Below are 12153 nucleotides of genomic sequence, written 5' to 3' on the forward strand. Positions count from 1 at the left end.
AGCTATGCGTTAGAATTTCTTCCTGAAGGTCATATCTCTTAAGCATGGCAGTATGGTGAGTCTGGGCTTTATCATGTTTGTGTTTTTGGTTTTTTTTTTTTTTTGTGAGGAAGATCAGCCCTGAGCTAACATCCATGCCAATCCTCCTCTTTTTGCTGAGGAAGACCAGCTCTGAGCTAACATCTATTGCCAATCCTCCTCCTTTTTTTCCCCAAAGCCCCAATAGATAGTTGTATGTCATAGTTGCACATCCTTCTAGTTGCTGTATGTGGGATGCTGCCTCAGCATGGCTGGAGAAGCGGTGCGTCGGTGCGTGCCCAGGATCCGAACCTGGGCTGCCAGTAGCGGAGCGTGCGCACTTAACCACTAAGCCACGGGGCCGGCCCTATCATGTTTTAATCTTGATTATTAACTTGCTAAGCAATACCATTGTGTTGGTAAGAATGACTGAACGCTGAATTTTTCATATAGTTCAAAATATTCTGTTCTTGCAACAATGATAGAAAAATATAGAATACACGTATACTTTAGGAAGAGTATTCAGACTATAGTATCATTTGTGCAAGTTCACTCAGTGATGGATAAGCAAGACTGACGTCAAAGAATTTTTTGAAAGATAAAATACACCGTATAGTCAATTATAGAGCCACATATCCCATTCCACATTGATGTTTCAAGCTCTGACTTTGAAATGCCATAGTTTACTATGGAAGGAGAGGGTTCAAAGCTTTTGGGTTTTGATTTTTGGGGTTTTTGTTGTTTTTTTCATAAAATAAGTCTAGGGGTTATAAACCGTTTTTCTTCCTTAATAGTGCAACAATTTTAGACTTTACAAAAAAAGTTTATCTTGTTTATCTCAAATTTTAAGAAATTTTAAAATATTAAGTTGTATTTTCTAAGACTTTAACTTTTCCTATCTTCTAGTAAAAATGACACCTCTGTGGTTTTAAAAGAGGATCTGCAAGACAACAGGAAGAAGAATTTCCTTGTTTTTCTAAATAATAGTCATGTTTAACTCTGGGACTTTAATAGTGTATGCAGAAAATATTAGTTCATTTTCAAGACACCAGTAACTTAGGCTCCATTTAGTGTATAAATTGGCATTCAGAAAATCATGTTGTAGGCCTCCTTTTATTTTTTTAAACAGCTTTATTGAGATATAGTTCATATATCATACAATTCACCTATTTAAAGTGTACAATTCAGTGTACTGAATTGTACACTAAAAGAGTCAATTTTAGAACATTTTCATCACCTCAAAAAGAAACGCTGTACCTTTTAGCTGTCAATCCACCTACCCCATTCCAAGCCCTAGGCAATCACTAATCTACTTTCTGTCTCTATAGATTTTCCTATTCTGGATATTTTATATGAATAGAATCATAATATGGTTATTTGTGACTGGCTTCTTTCATTTAGGATAATGTTTTCAAGGTGTAGGCCTCCTTTTTACTATTATTAGAAAGAAAATTTCTTTAAGTTTCTCCATGTGGATTTGATTTTTTTTTAACTGTAAAGGATAGATGTTATTTTACTTGATATTTAGATCTTGTTATTAATGATAAGATATGGGTTAAACACGTGGAAAATAATAAATAAAGATAGAAAAACTTTCTGTGAAACAATAAATATGAAAATAATTATTATTTCAAGGATTCCTTAGCAACATGTATATCTTTTATTGTATGCACTGCCTTAAAACTACAGTGATATTAATGTATGACAATAAAAGAGTCTAATACTTTTCTAAAAGTATATGCATTTTTAAACTTTACTAAGGCAAAAGTAATATCCCTTTTGAAAAAAATCTGTTTAGCAATTCATATTTAAAATCCCACATACTTACCTACTATAGGTATAGAAGGTACACTATATCCTAAGGACTCAACAGATAAAGACTGATGTATGTATTTTCGTTTAAAGATATTTTTATTTTATCTTCTTCCCACCACCTACCCACACTACAGAAGGAATCATTATGTTCTCTATATGTCCATAGTTCATTATTATATCTCTTTTTAGAACACATTTAATTTGTTTTCCAACTTGATTGAAGTATAATTGAAGTACAATAAACTGTGCATATGTAAAATGTACAATTTGGCCAGTTTTGACATAGGTATAGACCCTGAAACCATCACCACAATGAATATATCCATCGCTCCAAAAGTTTCCTTGAGAACACGTTTAAATCTGACTTATATTTTGGTTACTTGTTTATGTATCTGTGTCCCATATTGAATTATCATCTTGTGAGCTGGGACCACATCTTCATTTCTTTGTAATCTCTTTTGGTAAATCGTGTTCATAAATAGACAATCAGAAAAGGTGTGTTAAATTAGCACACAGTGATGGAAGCTTTCTTTTGAAAAAAATAGTATATAGTCACTAAATGTTAGCAAAAGAATTTACTTTTGTTTGACCTAGAGTTTTTAGGTTTTTTTTTTAATATTTCAGAATATATTTTTGTTGTTATACAATTCCTTGCCTTTTCTGTGTGGCAGTTAGGTATATGCCAAGAAATCTGCTTATTAAGCATGCAGTTCTTAAATCATACCATATGTTATCTTTTATGAACGATTGTTTATAATTTTGTGACATTTAAAGATGTTCTAATTTTATTTGACTCTATTTTTTCTTAGCTCATCCCTTCTTTTAAATGGGAAACAAATTCATGTGGCTTATTGGAAAGAATCTGACAAGTTGTTGTTAATTGGCCTGCCTGCTGAAGAGTAAGTTGAGATTTTTGTTTGCCTTAAAATTGTTTCTAGAATATTGCTAGCAAAGTCTGTTTCATTAAAATTATGACAGTTTTGTAAAAGGCAAACTCTTTAAACGGTTTTATGATTTAAAGGTCTGTTGCACAATAGCTACCTGTGTTCATTTGTTATGAGAAGTGCAGAAAGGTGCCAGGAAGGTCCAGCTAGATCAATTAGTAAGTGTGGGGGCTGTCAGTACACTCTCCTCTGAGATGTGGCCAGTATAGAGGTGGCTGAGAGATGACCTTGTCCTCTGCTCAAACTTTTGACAGTATCGTGATTTGGATTTTGTATGTTTACAATTTTTGTAAAACTCATGGAGATTTTGGAGAATTAAGGATCAGCAGAAAGGTATTTTGCTCTGATGTTGAGCACCTTTGACAAAATAGTGAATATTTAACTCTAAAATGACTTCTCTAATGGTACATCTTGTATTTTCATTGTCTCTTTCTTAACTTTTTTTTAAGTATTTTGAAATATATCTAATTTTTATAATTGGAGGTAAGAGCAGGGTTGAAATTTATAATGAGCTGACTGTGAACTGGGATTGCATTAGGTACTTGACGTTCATTAATCTCATTTAATCTTCAATATTAGCTCAAAATATACTTAGTGATTACTGTCCTCATTTTATAAGTGAGGAAAGTAAAACAAAGAGGTTAAATAACTTGCCAAAGGTCACATAATCAGCAAGAGGCAGAATTGGAAATTGAATGAGAATGTCTGAATTTTTTCTACTACATTGCTTCCCCAGTGTCATAGGATGTTAAAAGCTGGGGGGAAAATGGGGTAGGAATATGGAGAACAGCCCCAAGGAGAGGGATTTAACTACTGATAGACTAGTCTATTTCCCTGTTCAATGATTTTTAAAACTTGTAATTTAGACTCTTGCCTACTTCAAAAAATACTGGGCTACTTCTATTAAACTATTCAACACACTTTAGTTTTCTCTTTTGCTCCATAGACATCATATATTGTCTACCAAATAGTAACCAAATATCAAAATAAATACTATAGTGTGTGACTTACACAACTTAAGAGAATATTGGTTTAGATAAATTTTCTTTTGGTGTTGCTTTAAGCTTCCCAAGAAAGAGAAAGGTGGACCAGAAAAATGTATTATACAGCCAATCTGAACACAAATATGACTACTTTCTATTACTAATGACTGTTAACCAGATTTCTTTCACTACATAACAGTGTATTAGTTATCTATTCCTGCATAACAAAGTATCCCAAAACTTAGGGACTTAAAACTCAGGGACATCTCATAGGTGTTTTTGTGTGTCAGAAATCCATGAGCCACTTAGCTGGGTAGTTCTGGCTCAGGATCTCTCCTGAGGTTGCAGTCAAAATGTTAGCCAGGGATACAGTCATCTGAGGGTTTAACTAGAACTTGAGGATCTGCAGTTTACACACGTGGTTTGCACACATGGCCGTTGTCAGGAGACCTTAGTTTCTTGCCACACAGACCTCTCCACAGAGCTGCTTGACTGTCCTCACAATGTATCAGCTGGCTTCTCCCAAAGCAAGTGATCCAAAATAGAGGAAGAGGGGGAACTGTAAGACCTTTCATGACTTAGTCTTAGAAATGATATCCTGTCATTTCCACCATATACTATTTGTCAGAAGAGAGTTATTAAATCCATACCCACTCAAGGGGAGGGGACTTAAGCTCCACCTCTTGAGGAGAAGAGTATCAAACAATTTGTGGACATGTTTTAACACCACAAACAGAAGCTCCAAAGGAGGCTGCAGCGAAAAATATCAAAATGATTTTGTTTTGAAGGTGACTTTAATTTTGGACAGAAAGAGATAAGATCTATCATAAATGTGGGGTTTCAGATTTTTAATATGAAGGAATGACGGTGCTGTGACATATGTACTAGATGATGGCTCTCTTTAACCAGCTAATGTGTGTTTTTCTCTAAAAATGGACTATAATGAATCCCGCTAGGAGACTGCACTAGGCCAGTGGGTTGGATTATGAAAAGCTGGGCTGTTTTGAAAGTGTGGGTTTACAAGAATTACAGAACATCCAGAATAAGATATTTTAGGAGATAGTGGCAGGATAAAACATTTGTCTTTAGACTCTTGTAGTAGCCCAAAAGGCAAAAGAAAAGAAACAAATAATACAATGGTAAGATAAAGGCAGTTAGAGAGGGGAGAGGAAGGCCCAGCTAAGGACCTGAGCAGAGGCTGCTCAACCAAATTCCGATGCCACCAGCCAATTTAGTTAGGCAGGTAGAGGTCCCAGGAGAGGTTTGACGCCACAAAAGGCCTGTCGCTGCTGAGCTCTGGCCCAAAATTGTACCACATAGGGGATGCTCTAGCCAATTTCTCAATCTTTATTATTGAGGAGGGGGTGGATAAAATTTAGAGTGGTCTTCCCTAAATGTTTATGTCATTCCTATCCTGGAGAACTTGGAAGAGCCCCTTTATTCTCTATCCTGAGCTTCAACTCAAAAATACGCCCTAGCAACCTGTTTATCCAGCTCTCTTAATGCTGATACCAACCACTCAGTACCAGATTCTTTTCCTTATTCCATATTGTTTCATGTAACTGTGAAAGGTAAGTTATTATTCTTATTTTTTTGAACTAGGAAATAGTGTTAGATTGAGAGATCTTGCACAAGCACCTCCTTAGTGTCAATTCCTATGTCTTTGTATCTCTAACATCATGCGTGTGGTTTGTAATTCAACTGGCAGCCTTGGGATTTTTGCCTCGTCTGTCTTAATGCCACAGGCTGTACATTTCCCTCTATATCATTATGCCTTTTACAAGGGAGTCAAATAGTGCAGCCCCAGAAGATAGGGTGGGGCACGTAATCCAGGCACATGTGTTTTCAGAGAGGGGATCATCTTCCTGTGATGTGATTAGTGGGCACCTAACCAGGAAGACAATGTGAGGTAGTGGAGAGAGTAACTTTGGAGCTAAGAAGATGGCTGCCCATGAGCAGGTTCTACTTGCTTTGTGTTCTTGCACAAGTTACTTAATTTCTTGGACCTCCGTTTACTCATTGGTATAATAAGAATACTAAGACCTACCTTGTAGAATTCTTATAAGGCTTCAGTGAGAAAATGTTAAGTCCATTTCTTTCTTTCCTTTCTCCTACTTTCTTTCCTTTCTCCGTTTCATTCAGGCATGTCTTTTTGTCACAGGAGTTGGAGATTCAGTTGTGGGTTATACTGGAAAGTGTCAAGAATTTAGCATTTCTTTCTATGGGCCCAGATACTACACTAACTGCTTTATGTGCATTAATTTTATTTAATCCTCAAAATGAACTGGAGAAGGGCTTAGTGATTATTGTCCCCATTTTACACATGAGGAAACTAAACCCTAAAGAGGGTTAAATAATTTGCATATAGATGATGATATAAAAAGTCACTACTTGGGAGCCGGCCTGGTGGCATAGCAGTTAAGTTCGCACGTTCCATTTCGGCGGCCCACAGTTTGCTGGTTTGGATCCTGGGCATGGACCTACACACAGCTCATCAAGCCATGCTGAGGCGGTGTCCCACATAGACCAACTAGAAGGATGTACGACTATGACATACAACTATCTACTGGGGCTTTGGGGAGAAAAAAGGAGGAAGATTGGCAACAGATGTTAGCTCAGGGCCAATCTTCCTCTTAAAAAAAAAAAAGTCCCTACTTGACCCATGCTAGAACCCCAGATCTGGACATCAGAGTCTTCCATTGCTAATGCAGTAAATAACCGTTTTACACAGCTATACTTGCAGTTGACACACATACTTTTCACATTCCTTACATATAAAATGTAAAGATATTCAGCTTCTTTTAGATATGTATCATTTATGTTGTAAATGAACAGACATATTTTTTCCTTTTTTAGAGTTCCTCTTCCTCAGCTAAGGAACATGATAGAAGATGTTGCCCGAACCTTAAAATTTATGTATAGTTCTTTAGATAGGTAAGTACTTCTTTGAATTGAATCTCAAGTTTTAAGTATATGATTCTAAATCACCTTTTGCACTTAATACTGTTCCTTGGTTGGCAAGTTAGTTGATTTTTCTTATTATTATAATTTTCTCATCCTTTTATTACTGGCTTTTATTTTACAGCTCTAAGCCGATTTTAATTTGACCCATTGCTTTTTCTTTTTTGGGCATATGTTACTTTAGTGAAATAATGATGTAGCCACACTTATATTCTGATTTGATATATTTCTTTAGGAACAAATGTAAGAGCATTTCTTCATAACAGATACAGAAAAGAGTAAGAAGATTTTAAATAAGTTTTTTGTGTTTTTCTTTGATTATAAGAATATTGTCAAATTCGCTATCCTACAATGTGATACTTCTTTCTCAAAAAAAATTTTTAGTAAAAACAGTGTGCACTATTAAAATAAATAAAAGACATAGTAGAGAAAGTAGTGACTATTTAGTTTCATGTGTATCCTTCCATATATTTTCTATACAATATGAATATACATACTCTTTTTTTACACATGTGGGCTCATATTATGCATATTTTTCTGCTTCTTGCTTTTTTAACCTTACAGTATAACATGATGCATCTTTCTTGATCTGAAGGAGGAAATTTGAGGTAACTTTTCAACATTTGAACATGTAAAATTATGGAAGGAAAATAGATTTTTCTCTTTGTGGGATTTTTGTAAGTCCCAGTACTTCAGAGAGCTAAAATATCTTTGCTTTCAAAGCTTTAAGAGTGTATCAATACAAGCTTCTAGTTCTAAAATAAGTCATGGGGATTTAATGTACAGCATAAGGAATATAGGCAATAATATTATAACTTTGTATGGTGACAGATGGTAACTAGACTTATCGTAGTGATAATTTCATAATATGTATAAATATTGAATCACTATGACATACACCTGAAACTAATAGGATATTGTATGTCAATTATGCTTCAATAAAAAAAAAAATTTAAATAAATAAAAAAAAATCCAAAGACAGGTTATACATTTTTCCCAACCATATTGGTATCAGCTCTCTAATCAGTCTGTCTCCAAAACATATCTCAAATCCATCCATTTCTCTCCATCCTCACTATTAACCTGAAGTGGATAGTGGATAGTGGATCTTTGTTGTCGCTGTTCAAAGCAGCCTGAAGGAATTTTCTGTGATCGTGCCATCTGAGAAAATCGTCTACTTCGCAGTGTTATCCTCCAGGAGCCTCTTAGGAGACACATCCCTCCCAAACCCAATTACTTATTAGCATTTTCCAAATGTGTGAACTACGAAAGGCTGGGCAGCCACAAACAGTTTTTTACCTTTTACTAATAAGGAGCTTTTTAACCAATGAAGAGTAAGGATGTGGTTATAAGCTACCTCCTTAAATTTCCACTAGATGAGCAAACCTTGCTATGTTTTGCACTCATTGAAGCTTTCTGTTTTCATAAAACCAGAGATAATCAAAGATTAAATTCCTACAATGAATTCCATACATGAAGACAATCAACTGGAGTTGTTCTGCAAATTTCAACGGAGTAGGTTGGGGACAGAGAAACTTAATTTCTCTGAATTTCATCTTGAAATTTAGCTTCCATTCATTTGGAATTATCTCTAAGTTGGCAGCAAATTTAACTAGTTTCTTGTTCAAGTGAGAATTTGAAAGGCTAAGATAATAAATGTGAACATCCATTGAGTTCTTAACACCAAGAAGCAGTATGGATCCAAGATGTTAATAGTCATTTTGCAATATATTTTTTAATAACAGGGTTTTTTCTGATTATGAAAGCTATTAAAGGCCCATTGTGAAAAATTATGAAAAGACTAAAAAGTCCAAAGACTTAATTATCTTTTTTTTTTGTGTGTGAGGAAGATCAGCCCTGAGCTAGCATCCATGCTAATCCTCCTCTTTTTGCTGAGGAAGACCGGCTCTGAGCTAACATCTATTGCCAATCCTCCTCCTTTTTTTTTTCCCCAAAGCCCCAGTAGATAGTTGTATGTCATAGTTGCACATCCTTCTAGTTGCTGTATGTGGGACGCGGCCTCAGCATGGCTGGAGAAGCGGTGCGTCGGTGCGCACCCGGGATCCGAACCCGGGCCACCAGTAGTGGAGCGTGCACTCTCAACCTCTAACCCACGGGGTTGGCCCTAATTTCTTTTTTAAGTTGTGAGCTGGTTAGTTCCCTGTGAGCCATAGAAGATTCATGTTATACATTAACAAAGTTTAGTGTTGTGATCAAATTAAAGATATAACAGTTTCCTTCACCATTCCCAGCCAATCCATTAGCAAATCCTAGTCAGTCTGTCTCCTAAACATATCTCAAAACCATCCATCTCTCTCCATCTTCACTGTTAACCTGTCCAGCCACCACCATCTCTCACTACTATAGTAACCTCCTAACTGGTTCCCTTGCCTCCATTCTTGCCACTTGAATTAATTTCCAGACGCAGTTAGAGTGATCTTTCTACATTATTATCTGGCTCGCACCTACCTTTCTGATTTCGGATCTCAAACCACACCTGCCCCTGTGCATTGTTCTGCAGGCACCTTGGCCAAGCTTGTTCCCACCTAAGGCTTTTGCACGCTTCCTTCTCACTGTACCTTCTTGACATTGGAATCTCAGCTTAAATGCCCCATTCTCAGAGACTCTTCCCCAACCAGTCACATCACCCATTCACATGGTCCTGTTCTCTGTGTGATGATTTGTATGAGTTCGTGTTTTTACTGCTTGTTCATTTGTTGTCTTTCTCCACTGGAATATGAGCTCCATGGGAGCAGAGACCTTGTCTTTTGTCTTGATATTTTTACTGCTGTACCTCCAGCAATGAGAACAGTGCCTGGAACATAGTAGGCACTCAGGTAATTTGTTGAGAATAAGTGAATATTATTCTGTTATATTAATGGCATATATGTCAGTTTTGTGTTATCCAGTGGGCTATTCCAACAAATGGTTGCAGGCAATACTGTATTACTTTTACATAGCTAAAACCAAGTGTTCAGTTTCTCTCTCTTCTTTTTTTTTTTTTGAGTTCTTCAATGGTTATGCCTTCATAAGTGAAGAGAAGAGGAAATAACTTAGGCTAATTATGTGCTTATTGTGTACCAGTAACTAATAAGCATAATAGGTACTTATACTTATTATGTACTAGGTACTTTGCGTGTAAGTTAGGTTCTATTATCCCCATTGTTAGAGAGTTGGAAACGAAAGTTCAGAGAAAGCTTAGATGATTTTCCTGCGATATCTACCTACTGAGAGCAGTGATAAGATTCAAAACCAGATCTGCTCTGTTACAAAGCTCAAATCTCTTTATTATCCCATGTTTCCTGAAAGATAGTGGGAGTTGTAAATGGTTGAGACAGTCAGAGGTAAAAGCAACTTACATTTTTTACAAAAGTGTACTTCAGCCCATTCTGTTGTAGATATACCACTTGTGTTAGCCCTGTGGTTCTTCCATAGTACCATCTACTCAATGCATTTGAGAGTAGGTTTTAGAGTAAAAACAGAGTGAATTTCTGAACCTACTCTATCAGTAACATCATAGCAGTAATTCTTATTAAGGGAGAGGAGTAAGGAAGAGAGCCTATGGAGTGGGGAAAGATCCAGTCACCTTAGGAGCATAGAAATGATGACCATCGTTTCCATATTTGTTCTAACTTACAGCTCTTGTTTCTCCAGTGCCTTTTGCCAGGTTGAGAATGTTCCTCGTTTGGATCATTTTTTCAGCTTGTTCTTTCAAAGAGCACTTCAGCCTGCTAAACTGCACTCCAGTGCCAGTCCCAGTGCACAGCAGTATGATGCTTCCAGTGCGGTACTTTTAGACACTCTCCCTGGAGTTCGATGGCTCACACTTCCACAGGAAATCAAAGTAATCTTAGGTGTCATAAATAAGAATCAGAATCAATTGCCTTATAATTCTTTATCTTCTCTCTCTCTCTCTTTTTTTCCTTGGGCTTTTTGTTATTTTCTGGATTGTGGGTAAGAGTTAAAGAGGCAATTGGTTGAAGAAGTAGGAGGCCTAGTGCAGTGAACTTAGAAAGACAAATTATTCTTTCCAAATAGAAATTAACTCTCTCATCTTACTTTAATATTTAAGCTTTGTCCAAACTTAGAATTCTTTTCAGAAATCGTAATTATGTGATGTGTCTTACTTCTGAATTTTGTGACTTTGATTTTATAATGCAAGGTTTTGTGTTAGAGTTTCTTTATAGATTAAAGGTAGATGAAATGATTGGCTAACAATGTTCTTAGCTAAAATATAAACTCCACTAAAAATAGCAAAATCTTTATGTGAACATATGTAATTTGCTTTTGCTTTGTCCCATAGATAGCTGACCAAGGGTAAGACTTCATGATGGTTAAGTATTATCAATGTAATTTTAGTCATATCTCTAGACCCAGAATAACTTTACTGTTGAATGATTGAAAAGATCATTTCAGACATTTTCATCACCAATAATCTAATACAATAGCCACAGCATTTGTATTAGTATTAAATGAGGCACTATGCCATAGCCAGTTCCCTGAGTACGAATATGTTGTAGTAAAAGCCCAATTTGAGATTCTACTCTTCATGAAATTCTTCAATGTATGATCAAATAAATGCCTTTTTGACAGTTTAATAATAATTTAAACTGATGTATCAGTGACTTTGCTCAGCTTCCTCATCTGTAAAATGGGCACAATAATAGTACCTACTACATAGGGGAGTTATGAGTTATTATATGTAAAGTGTTTAGAATCATGCCTGGCATAGTGTAGTTGCAGTTGTGAGAGTATTATTGTATAATTGTTCTTTAGAATGAATTGAAGAGTTAGAGCATGTTTAAAGGAAACTACCTTCTGGCATTTTTATTTTGTCCTTGACTTTGTCAACTGCCTGCTGCTGGATCTTTTGATATCTCAGGCCAATGATGATCATTTTCCAAAATCATGTAAAAAGTAAAAAGTATGATATATATAATTCTACTCCCACCAGTGTTTTCATAAGAAATCATAAGTGTTCAATATAAACAGAAAGTAATATATAACTTTACCTTTAAGAGAGAAAGACCCTGCCTCCAAAGTCTGTCTCATGCCCATTCAGGAATCTTTTTTCTCCTAGAAGACACAAGCCAATTTCATGAATCAGAAGGTGCCACCCATGAGTCCTGCCATTCTGGTCTTGCAGTTGCCCAGGTTCCTTCCCCTGTCTCAGAGTCTCTTCACTAAAGAAATCTCTTCCCTCAAAATACGTAGTCTCTTCTTTGTGTGAGAGTAGAGGTACTTAATGTCTTTAGGGGCAATGTCTTTAGACTTTGGATACTTTAAATATTTTCTTCCCTCTGAGAAATTTAAGACATTTTAAAATATAGCTTATTTTGGTCTTATAAATTCCATGTGAAGGCTACCTCCTGTATTCAGATTTCTTTTTTATTGGCATTTTTTTCTTAATTTAGCATACATTTGATTAAAAG

At 35.9% G+C, this 12153-nt stretch overlaps 1 protein-coding gene across 4 annotated transcripts in view; it reads left to right on the forward strand.

The window, feature by feature from the left end:
• INTU (inturned planar cell polarity protein) overlaps positions 1–12153 on the forward strand; it is a 77252-nt gene that overhangs the window by 38057 nt on the left and 27042 nt on the right. For all 4 annotated transcript variants that reach the window (XM_058550026.1, XM_058550028.1, XM_058550027.1 and 1 more), the window contains exons 6-8: positions 2643–2732; positions 6617–6694; positions 10376–10565. In XM_058550026.1, the coding sequence (XP_058406009.1) occupies positions 2643–2732; positions 6617–6694; positions 10376–10565 (358 nt within the window). The remainder of the gene's footprint in view (positions 1–2642; positions 2733–6616; positions 6695–10375; positions 10566–12153) is intronic.

The sequence above is a fragment of the Diceros bicornis genome, chromosome 11, assembly GCF_020826845.1.
Source record: "Diceros bicornis minor isolate mBicDic1 chromosome 11, mDicBic1.mat.cur, whole genome shotgun sequence".
NCBI lineage: Eukaryota > Metazoa > Chordata > Mammalia > Perissodactyla > Rhinocerotidae > Diceros > Diceros bicornis.